Source organism: Neoarius graeffei, chromosome 10 (assembly GCF_027579695.1).
Source record: "Neoarius graeffei isolate fNeoGra1 chromosome 10, fNeoGra1.pri, whole genome shotgun sequence".
NCBI lineage: Eukaryota > Metazoa > Chordata > Actinopteri > Siluriformes > Ariidae > Neoarius > Neoarius graeffei.
In genome coordinates, this window is record NC_083578.1 from 16,126,148 (window position 1) to 16,150,904 (window position 24,757).

At 41.4% G+C, this 24,757-nt stretch overlaps 2 protein-coding genes across 3 annotated transcripts in view; both read left to right on the top strand.

Annotated features, from left to right (window-relative positions):
- The first annotated feature begins 2,988 nt into the window (after nucleotides 1-2,988).
- Nucleotides 2,989-17,980, top strand: npm2a (nucleophosmin/nucleoplasmin, 2a). 2 transcript variants are annotated; one of them, XR_009655489.1, is made up of 7 exons: nucleotides 2,989-3,064; nucleotides 10,968-11,082; nucleotides 11,176-11,258; nucleotides 12,542-12,652; nucleotides 12,739-12,832; nucleotides 12,919-13,075; nucleotides 17,897-17,980. XR_009655489.1 is itself a non-coding variant. In XM_060931356.1 (6 exons), the coding sequence occupies exons 2-6, from the start codon at nucleotides 10,983-10,985 to the stop codon at nucleotides 12,990-12,992; spliced, it is 462 nt and encodes a 153-aa protein (XP_060787339.1). In that variant the 5' UTR covers nucleotides 2,989-3,064; nucleotides 10,968-10,982; the 3' UTR covers nucleotides 12,993-13,395. The 2 variants fall into 2 exon arrangements, 1 of the variants encoding a protein (XP_060787339.1); XM_060931356.1 differs by lacking the exon at nucleotides 17,897-17,980 and having other exon boundaries at nucleotides 12,919-13,395.
- got1l1 (glutamic-oxaloacetic transaminase 1 like 1) overlaps nucleotides 17,870-24,757 on the top strand; it is a 34,222-nt gene continuing 27,334 nt past the window's right edge. Inside the window, exons 1-2 of the mRNA XM_060931355.1 lie at nucleotides 17,870-17,990; nucleotides 19,852-20,033. Coding sequence (XP_060787338.1) covers nucleotides 17,870-17,990; nucleotides 19,852-20,033 — 303 coding nt within the window. The remainder of the gene's footprint in view (nucleotides 17,991-19,851; nucleotides 20,034-24,757) is intronic.

The following is a 24,757-nucleotide window of genomic DNA, read 5'->3' on the forward strand; positions in this document are numbered from 1 at the left end:
CGTGTCCGCGTGGGTTTCCTCCGGGTGCTCCGGTTTCCCCCACAGTCCAAAGACATGCAGGTTAGGTTAACTGGTGACTCTAAATTGACCGTAGGTGTGAATGTGAGTGTGAATGGTTGTCTGTGTCTATGTGTCAGCCCTGTGATGACCTGGCGACTTGTCCAGGGTGTACCCCGCCTTTCGCCCGTAGTCAGCTGGGATAGGCTCCAGCTTGCCTGCGACCCTGTAGAACAGGATAAAGTGGCTAGAGATAATGAGATGAGATGAGATTTCCTTTACGCTTTTCCTGTACTGCTCGGGAGTGGTTGAATGCTAACATTAGCTGTTGTCTGATAGCTAATAGGTTACCAAATGTGTTGTTTTACCTTGAAATATGCATTTACAAACAGTTTCAGGCTTAGCCTGTTGAAAATACAGATGGAACCAGTTAGCCAAAAATGCTGCCGAGGACATGGCATGTTTAGCCTGGTTATGCTCATCAACTAACAGGGAAGAACAAACCAGAAAAAAAAGTGGTTTTGCAACAAGGTTTTGAGCCAACGTATGTGGAAAAGCTACAAAAGCTTTGGAGTCAGGGCGGGGTGGTGGACTTAAAGGAAAATTCCAAGATTTTTTAACTTTGGTCCTATTTTCCCATCTCTTTGGGTCCAAATATTTGCTGTGGACACAAATGATTGAAATCAGTGGAAACTGGCAAACGCAAGACAAGATACAATGTAATTCTACGGGGAAATCATCTACGTCGATGTAAAATCGCTTGATTTTGCCACTGGCAGGCTCATAATGTTATTATAAGTGTCTGACAACATGGAAAGGATCTTTACAGAGATACACCTGTGTCTATTTACCTCAATAACTGTAAAGAAACTGTAGAAAATGACTGTTTCTAGACACATTGCTTTACCTTTCTCTTCTTCTGGCTCTCTGAGCACCCCGTTCAGTTTCTGTACTCGATTATGATACGGGGGCTGTTTTCTGATGTTTACAAAAGGAGAAGTCACAGTGAATTCATGAAGAAGTCCATTTCCAAAGTAATGCCTGAATATTTAACTAATTCTGACAATATGAATGAGGGTCTGACAACATGGCAAGGATCCCGTTTGTAAACATCAGAAAACTGGTCCCGTTTTGCGGTTGCTGGTTATAGCATTCCAACACAATCTTGGACCGATTTCAATCGTTTTTGTCCCTAGTAAATATTTAAACCCAAAGAGATAGGAAAATAAAAATGGGCCAAGATTTAAAAAAAAAAATTCCCAGCACGGCGGTGTAGTGGTTAGCGCTGTCACCTCACAGCAAGAAGGTCCGGGTTCGAGCCCCGTGGCCGGCGAGGGCCTTTCTGTGTGGAGTTTGCATGTTCTCCCCGTGTCCGCGTGGGTTTCCTCCGGGTGCTCCGGTTTCCCCCACAGTCCAAAGACATGCAGGTTAGGTTAACCGGTGACTCTAAATTGAGCGTAGGTGTGAATGTGAGTGTGAACGGTTGTCTGTGTCTATGTGTCAGCCCTGTGATGACCTGGTGACTTGTCCAGGGTGTACCCCGCCTTTCGCCCGTAGTCAGCTGGGATAGGCTCCAGCTTGCCTGCGACCCTGTAGAACAGGATAAAGCGGCTAGAGATAATGAGATGAGATGAATTCCTAGCATTTTCTTTTCACAATCACAGCATTTCTTGAAATCCAAAAAAACCTTTGCTCTCTTTAGAAATCCCAGAAATATTCAACGAGTTCAGGTGAGGTTGACGCAGATAGATCCTTGCAAAGATAATCAAAATAAGATGCGTCACTGTCTTATCAACCGCAGCATTTTCTTCGTCTCTAAATGGGTCTCCGGCTCAGTTTCATCTCTGCTCAGTCAGTTAAAGGCTGGAACATCCAACATTTCAAACCCTTAACATTTCAAGAAGCAACTACAAAACGGAATAAAAGCAGAGAGGCTGTGAGAAGGACCGGCTTCCTGGAAGAGCACATCACATTACACTTGAGCACTGAGTAACAGTAGCCCACATGCAGATTCTCCAAAGCAAATATACGGTTGAATTGGAAAGTGCATCAGTGGGCACAGCGTCTCTAAAAACACTGTACAGTTTACCTGATCTGATCAAATTATAACCAAATATAAGACTATTCTTTCTGGACAAAGACTCAGGCAAAGTTTTCCATTGCAAATGTCTATTTGCAATACAATTCATCCAATAATAATAATCTCATCTCATCTCATTATCTCTAGCCGCTTTATCCTTCTACAGGGTCGCAGGCAAGCTGGAGCCTATCCCAGCTGACTACGGGCGAAAGGCGGGGTACACCCTGGACAAGTCGCCAGGTCATCACAGGGCTGACACATAGACACAGACAACCATTCACACCTACAGTCAATTTAGAGTCACCAGTTAACCTAACCTGCATGTCTTTGGACTGTGGGGGAAACCAGAGCACCCGGAGGAAACCCACACGGACACAACATGCAAACTCCACACAGAAAGGCCCTCGCCGGCCACGGGGCTCAAACCCGGACCTTCTTGCTGTGAGGCGACAGCGCTAACCACTACACCACCGTGCCACCCATAATAATAATAATGTCCATCTGGAAACCTGACTGAAAAGGATCTGTGGATTTACTTTTTGAAAGAATTGGGATAGTACTACTCAAATAAAACCTGAACAAATGATTAACTGTATGGTTAAACTTAAGCTCAGCACAAAAAAAAACCCACAACTAGCTCAAGCTTACAGTGTATTTTGCATTTTGTCCTCATACCAATGGTTCAAACCAATGGCGGAATGGTAGTTTTTGTCCCTCAAAATAAACTGCAGCACTCGGCCGGGTGTTGAAGCGCAGATAAGCAGACAAACACGATAACAGAGGGATAGCGTGAGTTGTGTGCGCACCTTCTTAGAACTCACTAAAGATGAAACGGGAATTCCTTTTAAGAGTTAAGATAAAGTCAATGTGCTGACTAGATGGCTCGATCATCTTAGAAAGCAACATGGCAGACAGTTAAACTTGTTGAAGAATGCCACCCTGCAACTCAAAGTCACCGTTCAACTACGCCCAAGAAGCCGCCTCAAGGTTAAGAATCCATTTTTGACTCTACTTTTCATTTGCGTTTATGCTTTTACGTATATGCTTTTAGTAAAAGTGGCTTTCAAGTCGAAGCAGCATTCCAATCACACCATAAAGCTGAGCAGGTGAAGGTTAAAGGTCTTGCCTGAGGGCCGTGCACTGGAATTTGTAATTGTGATTCCATGAATGGGGTGCCATACAAACTAAAAAACACTATAAACAAGTAAAAAGAGTCCTTCACAACAACCTATGTGCATATTTCTGAGAAATAACTTAAAACCTCTGGAGAGCACTCCAGCATTTTGCCTGCCCCAGCCCACTATAACTACACTTTACTTAAAAAATATCTTGTGTGAATCCCATGTTTCCCTTTTGCCATAGAGTTCCATGATTTTTCAACTTTGTCGCCAGACGTTACGTTTTTGCCTCAGTTTGTTTGCCTGTTCCCAAAGTAACTCAAAAGATAAGAACGGATTTTGATTAAATTTGGAGGAAAGGTGGGCCATGTGCTTAAGAACAACTGATTAGGTTTTGATACAAAACTGGGTATGTATGTGGATACAGGATCCAGATATATATATACAGATCCAGGATTTTATTTATTTATTTATTTATTTATTTATTTATGCATGCCTGTTCCCAGTGTAACTCAAAAAATAGTGAATGGATTTTCATGAAATTTGGAGAAAAGGTGGGTCATGGGCCAAGGAACAACTGATTAGATTTTGATACAATTCCGGATATGTATGTAGATCCAGGATCCAGGTATGTATACAGAGCCAGGATTTTTTTTTTTTTTTTTTTTGCCTTTTCCCAACGTAACTCAAAAAGTAGTGAACGGATTTTGCTGAAATTTGGTGGACAGCTTTAGTATTATCCTAAGTTCAAGTGATTTGATTTTGATGTTGATAATATGTGGCTTGACGGAGGTATACGCTCTACCGTGTGTCCTTCCAGTTCATTATAGGTTATGAAAAATATTCCTGTTTCCTGAAACTTTGAAATATTTGGAGTTTTCCACAAGTCACATGTTCAACAAGAAGCTACATCACCAAATTTCCAAAACCTCGTTAGAAGAAGAAAAAAGTTCCCTCATTCTTTCTTTATTTTCAGTGATATTAACTAATGAGAACACTTTAAAGAAAAGTAAATTTGGGAAAATAATTAGAATGTATTTAATATTTCAACCCTGCTACTTATTTAAAAGCAATGTATAGCCATTATCAGCAAAGAAACCTCATCTCATTATCCCTAGCCGCTTTATCCTGTTCTACAGGGTCGCAGGCAAGCTGGAGCCTATCCCAGCTGACTACGGGCGAAAGGCAGGGTACACCCTGGACAAGTCGCCAGGTCATCACAGGGCTGACACATAGACACAGACAACCATTCACACTCACCATACATGTCAACCTATACGGAATGTCCGTATTTTATACGGATTTGATTCAATAAACGTAGTATACGGGCGTATAAATAAAGTTATACGGATTCTTTAAAAAAAAACCTTCAATATTTATTTAGAGCTATAATCAATTCCCACGATGATAAAAGAACGCATAACATTTACAAACGTACTGTACACCACAGACAGCCAGTAAAGAGTCTTATGAAATCGCGCGTTATCTTGTGGTAGCGAGACTTCGTTCCACTTTTGATCATGCGCACACCGCATTGCGAGAATCCCGCCAACCGGGAAGTCATAGACGCCGGCTTCTGCGTAGAATCATACGTCATCCTCGCCGCCATATTGGATGTGGCAAAGTGGAGATCCTTCAGCCGTCTCTGGTATAGCGTCTAGACAGTAGCCGAGAATAAAGATGCCTCATTCATGTGCTGCGTTTAACTGTACCAACAGGTTTACCGTCCAAACGAGATCACATGGGATTACCTTTCACAGGTGAGACTGGAAAAATACTTTTCATTGTATTTGGTCATTATAACGTAATTTTACGAACAGATTTTCCTGACTTTGTGGCTAATATGAAGTCTCGTGCATAATAGCCGCTCGGTGAAACCTGTCTCCAAACAACGAAGTATTTCCTTCGTAACTACGCTGATAACACTTTGTGTTTTTGTCAAACATTGGATCTTTGTATTCATTCTGAAGGTTTATTGTTATTAATATTGAATAAAAAGTCACTGGGACATATCATTGTTAATTATCATTCAAATTTTAGGTAAATTATTTTAATTTGCATCTTATACGGATTTTATAAAGGAAATACAGATTTTGGTTATACAGGTTTGATTGACATGTATGACTCACACCTATGGTCAATTTAGAGTCACCAGTTAACCTAACCTGCATGTCTTTGGGGGAACCAGAGCACCCGGAGGAAGCCCACGCGGACAACATGCAAACTCCGCACAGAAAGGCCCTCGCCGGCCACGGGGCTCGAACCCGGACCTTCTTACTGTGAGGCGACAGCGCTAACCACCACACCACTGTGCCACCCCAAAGAAACCTTGTAAAAAAAAAAAAAAGATTTTTCAACAACAATAACAACAACACAAAAACAACAACAGTGAGGGCCTTGGCCAACGGTCACTGTTAAATTAATCAATAAGAAATATATGTAGTCACACTGCAAAGTATATAGCAGTTTTCCCCCCAAGTTTAATCTGGCACATCCACATCATCCAAAAGTCAACAATTTCTGTGGATCAATTATGCCCTATTCCAGGGCTTCTCAATTCAACATCCTCAGCACATTTTTGTGATTCCTGCTCTAACAGCAGCAGCAAGGCTTGAAATCCAGACTTCCCTGCAAGGCAGTTGGACCCACACCATCAAACTCCATCTTTAGATCCATGCTTCAGGCCCCTGTCTATCTCAAGGTCTCTTCCCATGCATGATTGCCTTTATACAACAATAATATTGAGTAACTGATATTTAAGACACAATCTGGTGAAATATTTTGCTTACTTTTGCTCTGGCAATGAAAATATTTCCCAGAGAAGCAGAACAGATTGTTGCGTGTTGCCATGTCAGTGCACAGACTGACTGACAGCCCATAGTAAGTGTACTAATGGCTTCAGTGTAATGAACTATTAAAGAATTGGAATTTTATGTTGTAAATACAGACAGATGGAGTGATAAATACTGTACTAAATATCACTAAATGCTATATAACTTGATCTAAAACCAGATGAAAATTTAATACATGGCATTGGCCTCGTGCACTCTTGCACAGATATACTTTCTCCATTTGGGCCCTTTAGTAAAATTTCTTTCTAAACACAGTTTTCGTGCTTAAGGGTGGATAGGGAAAATGGGAAATATTTGAAAAGCCTGATCTCAGCCCTAACACATCTAAAAACAGAAGCACAAGAATTTGACTCTTATCAGTGCTGTTTTTGTCACCCTTTTACAGCTGAACAGAACTACATGAAAGGTAATCTCTGCATTCCTGCATGCAAGACAAAGTACATTCTTGTCACTGCTATGCATCCGGCTGCATGCTCAGCGTTGTGTTAAACTGCATCAGCTTTCCTCGTGGGCGGCACGGTGGTGTAGTGGTTAGCGCTGTCACCTCACAGCAAGAAGGTCCTGGGTTCGAGCCCCGTGGCCGGCGAGGGCCTTTCTGTGCGGAGTTTGCATGTTCTCCCCGTGTCCGCGTGGGTTTCCTCCGGGTGCTCCGGTTTCCCCCACAGTCCAAAGACATGCAGGTTAGGTTAACTGGTGACTCTAAATTGACCGTAGGTGTGAATGGTTGTCTGTGTCTATGTGTCAGCCCTGTGATGACCTGGCGACTTGTCCAGGGTGTACCCCACCTTTCGCCCATAGTCAGCTGGGATAGGCTCCAGCTTGCCTGCGACCCTGTAGAACAGGATAAAGCGGCTAGAGATAATGAGAATGAGCTTTCCTCATCAGGTTGCATGAACACTATGAAAACAGTGAACATTTTCAGATGTGTCTGTATTAATATACACATCACGTGTTTATCGAGTGAATCCAAGAACCGTCATCAGGCTCTGTGTGAAAGCAATTATGGTATTTTTACATAATTATTAAAGTCAAACATTGTTAAATAGAGGGCAAAATTCCAACAGATTTTTATTATTATTAATAATGCCCCCCGGCACAAGGTATTACAGCAATTACAATAATATGCACCCAGATTGTAAGCTTTGTAAGAGTATAAAAGGTTTTGTTGAGTAAGAATAAAAACATTTTTCTCATTAAAATGTGGGATTTGAAGTGAACATGTCCAAATTCATGAACATTCACAAATAAAGATCTGGCACTTGAAGCAATTCACCTGCTTTTAAAGGAACTACCAAAGCAAATGTTGATGATATCTTTTGTCTAGAATCAACCCCATTTTTCTCTTCCGTTTCTCTGCTATCTACTTTAAGCAATCATATAAAGATGCTGCAAGGCTACTGTGGTTTGAATCTGATTAAATGGAACCATCTGTAAATGCCATTAAGGGAACATTTATCAAGGATCCCATAATTAACATTAATAAAAGGCTGATATTTACGGTATCACCATGGTGGTGGATCGCTACGCTGTGACCTCTGTGTGGTTACACGTCTAAAGATTCTGTTCTTGGCAGACAAGAGCTGAGTTTGTCTTGATGTAAATTTATGATTTACAGGCCTTTCTGCACACTTGAACTCTTGAGGAGTGTTTGCATTTTTACTTCAAGATAGCACTGTGTACGTTCACCACCCGTCCTTCTTGGACACCTTCTGTTACAAGTGACTCCACCATTACGATGACATTTATGTGTCATTACATTTACAACTAGGAGGGCATTGGTACAGTGCATACCTGCGCCAAACTACATATTCGGATTTGCATCAAAATCTAAATAATTGGTCCTTGTCCCATGGCCCACCTTTCCTCGAAATGTCATCAAAATCCATTTGCTACTTTTTTTAGTTACATTCGGAACAAACAAACAAACAGAGGCGTAAACATAACCTTCTTGAACAAAGTTGGCAGAGGAAAATATGCATGTAAAGTAGAGGTAAAAGGTAGTATATCTATATATGTAAAGTGTCTTTCACAACAACTTATTGCTGTTATTGCTGTCTCACAGCTTAAGGGTTCTCAGTTTGATCTTGTGTGTGAGTTCTGCATGTTCTCCTCATACATTTTTCCATCAGGTTCTCCAGGTTTCCTCCCACTGTCCAAAAACATGCTGGTGGGCAGACTATGCTATATTGCCACCAAATGTGTGTGAGAGCACATTACATTCCGATACATTTCAGACCCAGTAACACGCTGAAGCAGAAACTGGTCCACCCTAAGGACAGAATAGCCAGACACAAACAGGACAACGTAGTGTATGCAATTCAGTGCAGTGAGGAATGCACGGACTCATATATTGGGGAAACAAAACAACCGCTTCACAGGCGCATGGCTCAACACAGGAGAGCCAGTTCCTCAGGCCAGGACTCTGCTGTCTACCTTCATCTTAACAACAAAGGACACTCATTTCAGGATCGCAACGTATGTATTTTAGCCAGAGAGGATCGCTGGTATGAGCGAGGAGTTAAAGAAGCCATTTTTGTCAACCTGGAACGGCCATCACTGAACAGAGGTGGGGGTCTAAGACATCATTTATCAGCCACCTACAATGCAGTCCTTGGCACACTTCCCAGACAACTGAATGCACACCAAAACCCAGCTGTTTTCAGTGACTCCCCAGTTGACCAGCAGGTTCAAACCCAGAACCAGTTTGCTCAAATCTTGGGTTTTGGTGTATTTGCGAATTCTCTTTAAACACACATACAACCTTGCTACCTTTTTTTTTTTGCCTGAGTTAAAACTTTTTTCAATGATGCATGTTTGCTTTTATTTCATTTCTCATCTCATCATCTCTAGCCGCTTTATCCTTCTACAGGGTCGCAGGCAAGCTGGAGCCTATCCCAGCTGACTACGGGCAAAAGGCGGGGTACACCCTGGACAAGTCGCCGGGTCATCACAGGGCTGACACATATGGCCCTTTTCCACTACCCTTTTTCAGCTCACTTCAGCTCGCTTCAGCTCACTTCAGCCCGACACGGCTCGCGTTTCGACTACCAAAAACCAGCACGACTCAGCTCGCTTCAGCCCTGCTTAGCCCCTAAAAATCGCACCGTTTTGGAGTGGGGCTGAAGCGAGCCAAAGCAAGCCGAGTGAGGCTGGGGGCGTGAGCAGACACTCCCCTGTGCACTGATTGGTGAGGAGGAGTGTCCTCACATGCCCACACACGCCCCGCGAGCGCGCTGGGATCTGTAAACACCGCAAACCCGGAAGGAGAATAATTACGAATTATGAGAATTTCTGAAGCCTTATGCGCCTCGCCTCATCTATACGCTCTTGCCAGTATCTGTCCGCGTTGTCGGTGACAACAAGCCACAGCACCAAGACCAGCAACACTAACGACTCCATGTCCTCCATGTTTATTGTTTACTATTCGGGTCGTGAGACTACCGCTTAAAAGATCACTGATGTCACTGTTTGCGCTGCTTAACGACATCACCTGACGTCCACCCACTTTCGCTAACTCCACCCAATGTGTCCACCCACTTCCAGCCAGCACGGTTCAGCGCGGTTGTAGTCGAAATGCAACTCCAACAGCCCCGCTCAGCCCGACTCAGCACGGCACGGCTCAGCCCGACTCAGCCGCGTTTGTAGTGGAAAAGCGGCAATAGACACAGAGAACCATTCACACTCACATTCACACCTACGGTCAATTTAGAGCAGGGGTGCCCAAATTGATCCATAAAGGGCCATGTGGCTGCAGGTTTTCATTCCAGCCATGCAGCAGCACACCTGATTTGGCTCATTCAATCAACTGAACTGTCTTCACACAGTCAAATACTTGCAGCCACACCCACCCTTGATTAAAGGGTGGGTGTGTCAGTTGATTGAATAAGCCAAATCAGGTGTGCTGCTGCATGGCTGGAATGAAAACCTGCAGCCACATGGCCCTTTATGGATCAATTTGGGCACCCCTGATTTAGAGTCACCAGTTAACCTAACCTGCATGTCTTTGGACTGTGGGGGAAACCGGAGCACCCGGAGGAAACCCACGCGGACATGGGGAGAACATGCAAACTCCGCACAGAAAGGCCCTCGCCAGCCACGGGGCTCGAACCCAGACCTTCTTGCTGTGAGGCGACAGCGCTAACCACTACACCACCATGCCGCCGTTCGCGTTTATTTATTGCTTTTAATTGATTTGTTTTAATGAGCAAGAAGGTCTAAATGACCCCCAACAGAATCACCTTCCGGTCAATTCGACGCCATTTTATTTTCCCTCAGAGGAAACCGCTCTCCTGCACAACCCCACACCAGACCTGAACATCTTTCAGCTTCATATTTAGGTCACACTTTTGTTCCTTCTAACTGAACTTTGACCACGACAAGCAGCAGAACACATCTGTTGGTTGGTTGGTGTGTGTTTATACATTTAACATCGCCATGTTTATAAGTCAAAGTTCTCCACACAGAAGCCATATTGTTGAAAGGTCTCGCGCTGCCCTCTAGCGGCCATTTTAGTTTTTCAGGTAATCCAAGTGGCGTTTCTGAAATCACCTGAGATTCATTAATTAGTCAAGTCCTTGAGTCTGATTTTGCCTTGTCTTTTAGTAAGTGAAAATGTCATAAAATTAAAATAAAAAGGTCATTAAGAATTTAAACGCACAAAACTGAGAGAATATTAAGTTACTTGTTTCAAACTAGCCTAAATCTTTCATGAAAACAGTTCAAGCAATTGAAATGAATTGAATGTAGCATTTAGCTGAAGCATGTCATAATAGCAGTAACTTTTTAATGCCATATAAAGATTTTTTTTAAATCTTGTTTATTTATTTTGACCAGGAAAGAGCTAGAGAAATGGTCTATTTAAGGTGTTCTGTGGCTTAAAGGCAGCAACAACTAGCACTTATCATCATTTTGTTTGTGTAGCTACTGAGGCCTGAAATGACCACCAGGGTTTCTGAAGACATCTCCATAACTTCAGTCGGCCTGTCAGACCTAACCAGCTCGTCGTCCGTTTCTGATAAAGTCTGTGTACATTGGGGTAGGACCTGGCTATTATTATTATTTTTTGTGTCTGAATAAGTAGCACCAGCCATATGTTCACTCTCCATCCATATGTTTGGCTTATATCCAGGATGTGAGCTCAGTTCCAGCCAAACCACAGCTATGTTTGAGGCAGATGATGATCTTTTGGAGAACCAGTTCTTCATCAAAACAGTACGATCTCTTCATGAGTGATGGCTCTTCTACCCTGGACTGGAACAAAACCACATTTAGATTTAGATTGAAGCTTATGTCTGTGTGTAGAATGTGTTTGCTGTAGCAAGAGGATTTTTACCCCTTTTGGAAAATTTTTTTAGAGAAGATAAGCGTGGAGGGGCGGCACGGTGGTGTAGTGGTTAGCGCTGTCGCCTCACAGCAAGAAGGTCCTGGGTTCGAGCCCCGGGGCCGGCGAGGGCCTTTCTGTGTGGAGTTTGCATGTTCTCCCCGTGTCCGCGTGGGTTTCCTCCGGGTGCTCCGGTTTCCCCCACAGTCCAAAGACATGCAGGTCAGGTTAACAGGTGACTCTAAATTGACCGTAGGTGTGAATGTGAGTGTGAATGGTTGTCTGTGTCTATGTGTCAGCCCTGTGATGACCTGGCGACTTGTCCAGGGTGTACCCCGCCTTTCGCCCGTAGTCAGCTGGGATAGGCTCCAGCTTGCCTGCGACCCTGTAGAAGGATAAAGCGGCTAGAGATAATGAGATGAGATAAGCATGGATAAATGGCCACATTTGGACCTGATGAATACTGCATGAATATCTACCCACCCCCAATAAAAACTTGCTTATTATTATTATTATTAGTTGTGCCAGTAGCAAGTATGAGAGGGCCCGGTGCCAGCCCACTTTCATTTGGCCCACATATGGTCATGGAACAATGGCAATGAACTCATCCAAATCTGGCTCCCAGAACACAGCAACAAGTCAACCTTGATGACAGCGAAGCTCAAAACATGATATGAACTAGAGCATATAGTTGAGCGTTGGATTTGGCCCAAAACTGCAATCCTGTGCAAAATGCACATATGGCTCAGTGCATCCAGCCCAGAGTAGAGCTCAGAGTAGTCTTGCCATTGAATCAACTTGCCTTTACATCCCTAAATTCAACCGTCTGAAACTTGGGTAGTCGTTCCACCTTGATAAATTAATTTGCTACTGTGTGTGTGTGTGTGTGGAGTATTTTGGATGAATTTGAGAATGATTGATTGATAGGTTTGGAATAATTGGTGCTGCTTTCGAAAGTGTGAATAATAAGAGTCTATGAATGTAAATGAGTTTCTATTTTGGTAAACTTGCTGTCTGAGCTGCAGTGAACTAAATTAAAGAAACTAGAACTGCAACGAGTTAAAATATTCCAGTTGCTTGCAGCAAACGTAGCCTCCTTGAAGTTTAAGACAAGAAAACCGGTTCAAGTTTTCTGATTTGAATTTAACTCCACTTTCTCCTGCTGCTGGTGCAGATATGCCTCAGTGCACAGGCAAGTGATGAGATGCATGTAGTTGCTGTATCTGATGGAGTTGGCGAGTCCAAGCCTGTTCCGATTGCCACCCTGCGTCACTGTATGCCCATGGTGAGTGGATCACAATTTAAACTAATTTCTAGGATGGTAAATTTATGCAGCGTGCACTTGGTCATACACTTTATCCGGTGTTTCAGGTCAGCTTCCCTTCCTTGGAGCTCATGCCTCCTGTTATGTTTAGTTTGTGTTCAGGCAAAGGGCCGGTGTTCATCTCTGCGCAACACATTACACGTGAGCACTGAGTAGGCCTATGTAGTGGGCATAACGTCTTGTATGGTTTTCATAAATAATTACATGTTCCATTCCTGTCTTTTCAGTTAATCCTACTGAAAACACGGAGGAAGAGGAGGAAGCACAAGGAAGCTTCTTGATTGACGATTTGACAGACTGAACCATTCTAACTTGTCATCAGTCAACTGCATGGATGAATTTATCCATAAAATGTACAGCTTGGACCTGTGATTTCAAACATCAGTATGTATAGCCTACTTAAATGAATGTGTATGATGTTCACAAGTCAGGAAAGCAAAGCAACATGTGAAGCGAAACAAATCCAAAGACTTGGAGTATGTGTTGGCAGCAGGTTGTGATGTTTGTCCGTCGTTTCTTTTATAACTAATCAGATACAGATGATGAACCCAAGGTCAAGTGATTGCTGAAATGAATGCATGTGATGCAAATGAGAGATGAGCAAAGATGATTGCTGTATTGAGTTCACTGATGCGTGAACATGTGAATAGAAGCGGGTCCAATCCCGAGCAATAATAATTTGTATTGTTAATATGTTAAATGTGGTGGGGGGTTTTTTCTAAAGAAAATGTGCAATTAAATGTCATTTTTATCACTGTTGCAAATCAGCCTGAATGTGAAATAAAACATTAAAAAGGGTAGCTCAAATTAGAGAAGAAGCCTTTATTTGTCGCATGCACACTCAAGCACAGTGAAAGCTGTCCTCTGCATTTAACCCATCTGAAGCAGCGAACACAAGTGAGCAATGAGCACACAAACATACCCAGAGCAGTGGGCAGCTATGCTATAGCACCCAGGGAGCAGTTAAGGGTTAGGTGCCTTGCTCAAGGGCACTTCAGCCCAAGGCCACCCCACGTTAACCTAACCACCACATCATCGTTTCCCTGTTGGCCCGTACTTTGCCTTGGGGTGCATCTGCTCTGAAAACCGCTGCTCAAGCAGATGCCTAAATTCTGTTTCTTCATCATTGCTTTCCTAGCCTGCTGCCAATCCACCCTCAATAACTCCTCAACCTTAGACCAGGTCCTCTCTGGTGTTCTTTTGTCAAACAGGACTTGTTTCTGCAGTGCATCGTTTTCCATACGGCAGACATGGCCCATGTACTTGAGGAACTGCACATGGCAAAATTCCCTTAGCAAGCTGGATTTTGTAATCTCGCATAGTCTTTGGTTTGATATATTGTAAGCCCAGTCTAACTGTTCTTCAACTTGACCTGCTGTGTCCACACCCTTTTTACGCTCATTGCACGAGGGAGTATTCTTTCGGTCATAACCACCTGACACCATCTTCCGCAAGAAACCATTCCAAACAGTTTCGATCTTTTGGAGATCTGCAGCCGACAGATCACACACCTGGATCCCGTATAGTAAGCGGGATCTCACGCACGCTGTTAAGCTCTTCATGGGCGTACTCAGATTTCCCTGTCGGTCAAACATTGAGTTCGTCCGGATGCAATTCTCAAGTGTTGAATGTCTTTGAACTATGGGGAGAAACCCATACAGACACTGGGAGGACATGCAAACTCCACACAGAAACGCCTCTGTTGACCACTGGGCTCAAACCCAGAACCTTCTTGCTGTGAGGCGACAGTGCTAACCACTACACCACCATGCTCATCAAAGGTTTGAACATTTGATGAGCACAATTGTTATTTATAAAAAATATTTTAAGTTCAAGTTCAAAGTGTTTGTCATATGCACAGTAAGGACATGTCCTCTTGCACAATGAAATTCTTAGTTTGCTGTCCACCATGAATGCCAATTACAAATAATAAATAGACAGAAGAAATAATACAAAGTAAAGGCAATATAGTGCAAAATACAAGCAAAAAACACCCAGTATAGTACAAAATAGGTAGTGTAATACAAAAATAAGGCAATGATCGCATGTAGCAGCAAAAAGGGCAGTAATGTGCAAACAAATGTAAACAGTCAAGGACAGTTTACAGGGAGGTAGTCCATGGCTATAGACTCCTGTCAGCTGTTTAGGAGTCTGATGGTGGAGGGAAAGAAAGAGTTCTTTAGTCGGACAGTCTTACATTTCACACTGCTGTACCTCCGGCCTGAGGGTAGAAGTGTGAACAGTCCGTGCTGGGGGTGGGTGGGGTCTTTGAGGATGGAGGCAGCTCTCCTGTGGACTCTGCGGTGGTAGATGCTCTGCAGAGAGGGCAGTGGAGTTTTGGTGATCCTCTTAATAATAATAATAATAATAATAATTTTATTAATTTATATTGCGCAAGTATCAATATGAATTTTCTCTTGCGCATTACAATAATTACAATCAAAATATAGACATATATATATATATATATCACAGGTGGCTTCTCCAGTGAGGAGAGGGAGGAAGATCCTCCTTAAAAATTCTAAGAATAAAAAGTTGAAATTGTCTTGACCAATTTAATGAATTGCTGTCCTTGAATATTACTATTTTACTGCCAAATACGACATGTACAATATATTCGTTTCTCTGGGTGAAATTACATTAGCACCCCCTATCGCTCGCTATTAGAAATTACTGCACGGAGGATCTTCCTCCCTTCGGCTCCCATTCACTCCGATTCAAACAGTCTCCGGCACTGGCGGCTCGTGGTTAACACAGACTTCAATGAGAGAGAGGAGGAAAATCCTCCTCTAAGAGGGTGGGACTAGCTAAGAGATCTGACAAGTGCTACAAAATATCAACCAATAGGCTGCAGCCCTAGTTGCGCAATGAACCAATAAGTAGAGGCCTTAGCTGCCTGGGGGGAGGGGTTATCTTATCAAACTTAACTTCTAGATCCGGTGACTCGGGCACTTCGGCAGTCAGAGTGAGAACGGCGAGGTGGAAGTGGATTGACTATGTTATAGATATTCTACGAATAAAGTAATGGAAACAGAGGACGTGGTGAATGTTTTGCTTGCAAAACCCTTCCATGGGCTGAGCTACAAACATGGCCGCCAGGTTTGCTTCGTTAAATACGGAAGATTTTGAGAGAATTTTGAAAGAGAAAGATGTGTTGAACACCTGAAAGTAATGTGTACAGCAGCTATAAAAAGTGTACACACCCCGTTAAAATGATAGGTTTTTCAACTATTATCAACTCAACCTGTGCGTGTAACTATAGCCGGTCCAGCAGGTGCGGTCGCATTGGGGCCCGTGACCTTCAACCAAGCATTCCTTCCTCCCTCACTTTTACAAAAGCCAGCCGCTACTGATATATATATATATATATATATATATATATATATATATATATATATATATATATAAAAACATTATAGAAGTATAAAATTTAAGAATATATATACAATATCACACAACAAATAATATTAAAAATAAGGTACCTAGGATAAAATGTCATTTATAATTATTGAAATGCCTTTCTAAAAAGATACGTCTTAAGGGCAACCTTAAAGCTGGAAACACTTTGTATATCCCTGATATAGCCAGGGAGCTCATTCCATAGCTTAGGGGCAGCTATCGAAAAAGCACGATCCCCAAGTGTCTTGTAAGATTTAAGACTAGAGTAATTAAGCATCAACGAAGTGTTAGAGCGCAGACTATATCTACTACTAGCAACATTTCTGACAGACAAAAGATCATTGATATAAACTGGTGCCAGACCGTGAATGGACTTGAATGTAATTAACAACAATTTAAAAATTATCCTGTAACTTACTGGCAACCAATGTAATGATTTTAAAATCGGCTTTATGTGACAGTATTTACTTTCTTGATAAACTAAGCGCGCAGCAGCATTCTGAACTCTCTGTAGCTTGTATAAGTGACAGCTAGGCGTGCCATACAAAAGGCTATTACAATAATCAATGCGACTAGAAATAAATGCATGAATTAGGGTCTCTGTGTCTTCTCTTGAAAGGTACTTTCTAATTCTACGTATGTTGTAAAGATGGAAAAATGCCGCAGAGCTAGCCTTAGTAATATGGTCCTTCATTGACAGGTTTGAGTCAAACCACACACCCAAATTTTTAATTGGGGAGTGTGGAACTATGTCAGCATCTCCGACTCTAACATGATCTAGGTCAACCTTAGCAGTCTTCACCACCCTCTGCAGGCGTTTGTGGTCCATAGCTGTAGCGCTGCTGTACTATACAGTGATGCAGTTGGTCAGAATGCTCTCAATCATGCAGCTGTAGAAGTTGCTGAGGATCTTGGGCGACATACCAAACTTCCTCAGCCTCCTCAGAAAGTACAGTCGCTGTTGAGCCTTCCTAACCAGCTGTGTGGTATTAAGTGTCCATGTGAGGTCCTCACTGATGTGAACACCCAGGTATTTGAAGCTGCTCACCCTCTCCAACTCAAGCTCCCGGATGAACAGTGGCCGATGAGGTCTCCTCTCCTTCCTCATGTCCACTATCATCTCCTTCGTCTTGTCCGTGTTGAGGGTGAGGTTGTTGCCCTCACACCTTGACACCTCCCTCCTGTAGGCCGTTTCGTCTCCGCCAGTGATGCATCCTATCACTGCGGTGTCGTCCACGAACTTCAGGATGATGTCCTTGTGGGGTGCGACACAGTCGTGAGTGAACAGGGTGTAGACGATGGGGTTGAGGACGCATCCCTGTGGGGTGCCAATGTTTGTGATGATGCTGGTTGAAGTCCTATTACCAATCCTGACAGTCTGGGGCTTGAACTTTTAATCAATATTTAAGACAATTGAAATATTGTAATGTGTTGGAATGACGTATGAAATAAGTATAACTTGCTAACTATGAACTAGCAGTAGGTTTCGACAAGCAATAACACGGGCTGCGTCCCAAATCGCTTACTAAACACTGCATAAACATCCTACAACACTACAGTTTACAATAGATGGTGTAGGGTTACTATTTAGGCATGTTATGCGGTTTAGGACATGAACTATGGTTGCCTGTTGCTGAGAAACAGTTTATATGCTACCATAGCAACCACCAGTAAACACATGCAGAGTATATTGGTTCACGCGACGCACGTGCAATATCGAGAGAACGAAAACCCATCTTTTGACACATAATAAGTAAAACGGTATTTGATCTCACAGTAATGGTCTCCCCCCTTTCTGTGTTCCAGGACACTCCCGCGGCTGCACTCAACACCGAGGAGAAACTTTTGGCAGCTTTCCAACGTGACTCGCATCCTCACAGGGTCTGGCTCGCGGGGAGGGGTGAGTGTTGCAACCTCCGGAACTGATGTCGCATGTGACCCATCAGTTACCTCAGGAGCTGTTGTACAACATCCAAAAGTTAAATGTATTGGAAAATGTACACAAGAAGCTTGAAAAGAGGATTTAAATCTATATCATGATTCTTAATTAGGATTTAATTAACTTAAAATTGGAGTTAAAGCATCCATTTACACCTGGATATTTCATTCATATTAATTTGGATTTAATGTGCATCAAACTCCTCCGGGTGTAAATGCACCTGGTAATTTAATGCAACTTTAATTCCAATTTAATTCGCATGAAACTCCGGGTGTAAATGCACCTGAGATATTTGGTTGTTTTGTCCATCTTAATTTGGATTTAATTCACATCGAACTCTGGGTATAAATGCACCTGAGATTTACCTGGTCATTTCAAGTCCTTCCTACGCCATGTGGCACATAGGCCGGCGCTGATCTCTGTTTCCATAGCCTTCGGCCTCTCGCCTATTACATAGCTAGGGTTACAGTGGGGGGCTAGTCCTCTGGTGGTCATTTAATGCATCTTTAATTTGGATTTAATTCGCATCAGAATCTGGATGTAAATGCACCTAGTAATTTAATGCAAATTTAATTTGCATCAAACTCCGGGTATAAATGCACCTGAGAGATGTTTGGTTGTTTTGTCCATCTTAATTTGGATTTAATTCACATTGAACTCCAGGTGTAAATGCACCTGAGATTTACCTGGTCATTTAATGCATCTTTAATTCGGATTTAATTTGCATCAAAATCTGGGTGTAAATGTACCTGAGATATATTTGGTTGCTTCATCAATCTTAATTTGGATTTAATTTGCATCAAAATCCAGGTGTAAATGCACCTGAGATTTACCCGGTCATTTAATGCATCCTTAAGTTGGATTTAATTCACATCAGAATCTGGGTGTAAATGCACCTGATAATTTAATGCAAATTTAGTTCAGATTTAATTTGCATCAAACTCCGGGTGTAAATGCACCTGATATATATTTGGTTGCTTCATCGATCTTAATTTGGATTTAATTCACATTGAACTCCAGGTGTAAATGCACCTGAGATTTACCTGGTCATTTAATGCATCTTTAATTCGGATTTAATTCGCATCAAAATCTCGGTGTAAATGCAACTGAGATATATTTGGTTGTTTTGCCCATCTTAATTTGGATTTAATTCACATTGAACTCTGGGTGTAAATGCACCTTAGATTTACCTGGTCATTTAATGCGCATCAAATGGATTTAATTCGCATCAAAATCGGGGTGTAGATGCACCTGGTAATTTAATGCAACTTTAATTCAGATTTAATTTGCATCAAAATTCGGGGGTAAATGCACCTGAGTTGTACAGTACCTAGTCATGTCATGCATCTTGTAAATTGTTTGTATCTTGATTAAAAAAAAAAATCCTGGTAAAATTTGAAATCACATCCATTTACATTTGTAGCTCAATGCATCAGCTAGCAGATTGGAAGTTGATGGCTATATTGTGAATAATATGCAAATCAAAATATTTCATTTCGCCATTAACTTCCTGTATTGTTCCAAACACTAAAATTGTGATTTGGCATATCATCTAAAGATGGTGACATCATTGGTGAGGCTATGGATGGGCCCAGGTGGCTGACATGACAGGATGGTCTGATCAATATGCATACAAAACAGAGAAATCCTCTGATACCAGTAATTTTCTTCCTTTAATGCACCAACTGAACCGGTAATTTGAACCAGGTGAACAGATAATTGATCAAACTGTGCCACTAAACAGTGCCATTGTGCCCCTCTAATGCACTCAAATAACATGGTAGCCTAATTACTAACCCTTTGTGCACTTCTTCCTCTTCAGAATATGTAGGCGAGGATGGTCGGCCCATAGTGAGTCCTCTCATCCGGAAGATCAAACAGCAAATTTCCACTGACCCCACCCTTATCCCGGAGTACCCACCTCCATTTGGCATCCCAGAATTCAGCAGCAGGGCATTGCAGCTGGCCTTAGGCCGGGATAGCCGTGCCATCGTGGAGAACAGGGTGACGTCTTTTTCTATTTGTACTACACTGTGTGATTTCAGATTTAATCCTAGTAAAATCTTGGCTGAATTCTATTACAGACTGTGCGTGAACGTCTTCTCCATGTCAGATCCTCAAACAATAGCAATTAACCAGTGAATAAAGAAAACAACTACACTTTGCTGATGTCATCACTCAGCATGATCCGGGCTTGTTCAGAAAATATGCTCACATTCTTCAAACTGTCAGCAGAAAATCACTAACGTGAGCCATTTCATGTTTGACAATGTTATGCACACATTTCAGAATTATAGAAACAGAATAACTGTAGTGTTTGAGTGTTTTCAGATAAAGTACCGCAAGGACTGTCAGATGTCAAAAACTGCACGTTGATACACTATATTGCCAAAAGTATTTGCTCACTCATCCAAATTATCGGAATCAGGTGTTCCAATCACTTCCATGGCCACAGGTGTATAAAATCAAGCACCTAGGCATGCAGACTGTTTTTACAGTTTGGAGCTGGCCCCTTCCTCTTCCAACATGACTGTGCACCAGTGCACAAAGCAAGGTCCATAGAGACATGGATGACAGAGTCTGGTGTGGATGAACTTGACTGGCCTGCACAGAGTCCTGACCTCAACCTGATAGAACACCTTTGGGATGAATTAGAGCGGAGACTGAGAACCAGGCCTTCTCGTCCAACATCAGTGTGTGACCTCACAAATGCGCTTCTGGAAGAATGGTCAAAAATTCCCATACACACACTCCTAAACCTTGTGGACAGTCTTCCTAGAAGAGTTGAAGGTGTTCTAGCTGCAAAGGGTGGACCGACGTCATATTGAACCCTATGGATTAGGAATGGGATGTCACTTAAGCTCGTATGTGAGTCAAGGCAGGTGAGCGAATACTTTTGGCAATATAGTGTATCTGCAATAAGAAAAATTTGACGGCAATGAATTTGGGTCAAAATTGCTACGGATTTTTTTTGTCTCATTTTTTTCAATGAGGAAAGTCTTCTGTATTGTAATATAATATGATTTCAGCTTATTGGATGCACTGTTTGTGCTAGTGTATCATATTTCTTCATCTTTCAGGCTGAAGTACACCATTCTGTTGCAAATTATACATCTTGTTGGACCACACATGAAATGTCTGCAGTGTGACAGATTTACTATTGAGATATTTGTCAAATTTATCAAGCTTATGATGTCAAATTTGCATTTAATATCTAGTTTAGAATGAATTTCTCATCTACAAAGTGTCCAGATGGGGAAAAAACCCAAACATGTTCACAATATAACTTCCTAATACTATTGAGATATGATTCAAAATGGTATGCCAAAATGACAAAACTCTCCATAGTGTCCGTAGGCCCCCCTGTACACAATGCTGAGAGACGTACAATGAGTTCAGTACAATAACTACGAAGGGTCTTTAGTAAAAACGCAATATGTCTATATGGTACTTGGAATGTCTTGCTGAATTACAAAATGCAGGACAGTTAACTCACTTGTAGGTTCCGCGGCCCACCTGCAGTGTCCGTAGGCCCCGTGTTATCTCATACAAAGACTAAATTGCATAAAAAGCTATAGGCAACTTATTGAAGTAATCAGGAAAAATTATTCATTTTCTCTGTATGTGACACAGAAACAAAATACACAAGGAATGTTTTTCATGATATTTGGGAGATTTAATTCCAGTTCACCACACCACATGCCGTGAATTCTGATCTTACTGGAGTTAAAACAAAGTATTGGAATAGTATTGCTTTTAAAAATTGGAAAATTATTATCATTAAATTATCATTTACATCTCTACAATGATATTTAAATTCATTCAATAAATTTAAATATCATTGTAGAGATGTAAATGATAAGGTAAATGTACATTAATGACAATTCTTACAAGGAAGGCAAGGCAAGTTTATTTATATAGCACATTTCATACACAGTGGCAGTTCAATGTGCTTTACAGAAGTAAAAGCAGAACAGTAAACAATAGAAAATAAAATTACATAAAATAATTGGGGAAGAAAAATAAGAATTAAACAATAGTAGAAATTAAATTAATAAAATGAAATAAAGTTAATCAGCCTCGAGATTAATTATTATTATGGGTTTAACTCATAAAGCGCGCTCTTCCTGTGGCTCTTCCATGAGGATCACCAAAAATCGTCCCGCAGACAAAATCTACGAGGATCACCAAATAAAATCGTCCCGCAGACAAAATCTACGAGGATCACAGTAACAAAGAATTAAAGTAAAAGTAAAATCATTAAAATCCAAGATTAAAAAGAAATTAAAATAAAGAAAGTAAAATCATTAAAATCAAAATTAAAAGAAATTATGTTAAAGGAAATTAATTACTTAGGTAAAAATTAATCAAGTGAAAGCATCTGAAAACAGCTTTGTCTTGAGCCTGGATTTAAAACTAACAACAGTAGGAGCATTTTTAATATCATCTGGAAGTTGGTTCCAAAGCTTAGCAGCATAGCAACTAAAGGCTGCTTCACCACACTTCGTTTTGACAGCTGGTATTACTAGCAAGTTTTTCTCCTGTGATCTTAGAGACCTAGCTGGTGCATATAATTGAAACATATCCAGTAGGTAGCTGGGTCCCATCCCATTTAATGTTTTAAATAGAAGAAGTAGTGCTTTAAAGTCAATTCTATAGCTCACTGGGAGCCAGTGCAGAGACCTTAGGACTGGAGTGATATGGACTACCCTTTTTGTTCTTGTAAGAACCCTTGCTGCTGCATTTTGGATTAGTTGAAGCTCTTTGATGGTCTTTTTTGGAAGACCTGTGAAAAGGCTATTGCAGTAATCAACCCTACTGGAGATGAAAGCATGAATAAGTTTTTCTAGATCATGTTTTGACATGAGACCCCTGAGTTTAGAAATGGTTTTTAGGTGATAGAATGCAGACTTTTTTACCACTTTCATATGACTGTTGAAGTTAAGTTCACTGTCAATAAGGACACCAAGGTTTTTTACAGTATCCTTTGCTTTAAGCCCCTTAGTTTCAAGAACAGTGGCAATCTTAAGCCTTTCCTCCTTTTTGCCAAATATAATTGCTTCAGTTTTATCTGCGTTCAGCTGAAGAAAATTGAGAGACATCCATTTGTTAATTTGGTCAATGCATCTATGAAGAGACTCAAGAGGGGCATAGTCATTAGGTGACATAGCTAAGTAAAGCTGAGTGTCATCTGCATAGCTATGGAAGTTTATTGAGTTATTCTTAATAATTTGTCCAAGTGGGAGCATATAAAGGTTGAATAGTAATGGTCCCAGGATTGAGCCCTGGGGAACCCCACAGTTCAAGGACGCGGGTGATGAACTGTGGCCTCCAATGGCCACATAAAAAAAATCTTTGTTGTAGGTAAGATTTTAACCAGTTGATTACTATACCAGTAAATCCAACCCAATGCTCCAGTCGATGTAACAGTATGGAATGATCTACCGTGTCAAATGCAGCACTTAAGTCTAAAAGCACCAAGACTGATGTTTTACCAGCATCAGAATTAAGACGTAGGTCATTCATGACTTTAGTAAGAGCTGTTTCAGTGCTATGATTGGCATGAAAACCTGACTGAAACTTATCAAAACATCCGTTTAATGTCAGGAAGGCAGTTAATTGATTAAAAACAATTTTTTCAATTATTTTACCAACGAATGGCAAATTGGATATGGGCCTGTAGTTGTTGAGTACTGAGACATCCAGGTTATTCTTTTTCAGTAGGGGTTTTACAACCGCTTTTTTCAGAGATGAGGGAAACATGCCAGTTCGTAAGGAGGTGTTGATAATCTGAAGTACCTCATCTGATATTAGGTGAAGAACAGATTTGAAAAAGACTGTAGGTAAAATGTCCAGTTCAGATGTGGAGGAGCTGAGGCTTTGTACTGTTTTTCTCAGAGTCTCAACATCAATTAAACTAAATGTTGACATTGTATTACGACCCCCTCTCTCGTTATCCAATGGAAGAGTTTACATGACCTTTTTTTGTTTGTTTGTTTCAGTACATATATTAGCAGAGAGCAGTCTTTTCAGTAATGGGGAAGATATTGTTGTTCTCTGCTCTTAATATGACTGATTTTACATACCAAATCAATTTCTATCAATAATTTTGTCCTTATAAGTATATTTATAGCATTTCTTTATCACAAATGCAAAGTAATATGGCAAAATGTAGTGTCCGTAGGCCTCTGACAGTGCCGTAACTTGAATGTATGTAACTTTTTTGCCGTTGAAGATTAGTGAGAAAAATTTTACAGGTATATATTAGACATAATTTGTGGCAATATACCATAGGTTTCTGCTGGAAAGGACATGGTCAATTTTTGGCCCTCAGTGAGACACATTTGGTACACATTAGTGATTTTCTGCTGTGCGTTTACGGGAATAAGGATGATTATTTTAAATCAGTCCGTTAGCTTGTTTCATTTACAGTCGCCATTTGTAGCTGTCCTGTGAGTTTCACGTAATCCTGAGCCATCTTCCTGTTGGTGGCTTTTAGACAAGCATCAGAGCTCAGGTAGAGTTCTCACTCTGAGATTTTATTTCAAATTTTCTGACAGTCCTAGAACTTAACGGACTTTAGTCGTAATCACACTAAATACAAATGCATCAATGAGAATGGGGATGAGAGTGCAGTGAAGATGCAAGGAGTAGACGTAAAGAAAGTTGGTGAATTCAAGTACCTGGAGGTCAACTGTGCAGGAAAACGGGGGCTGCGATAGTGAGGT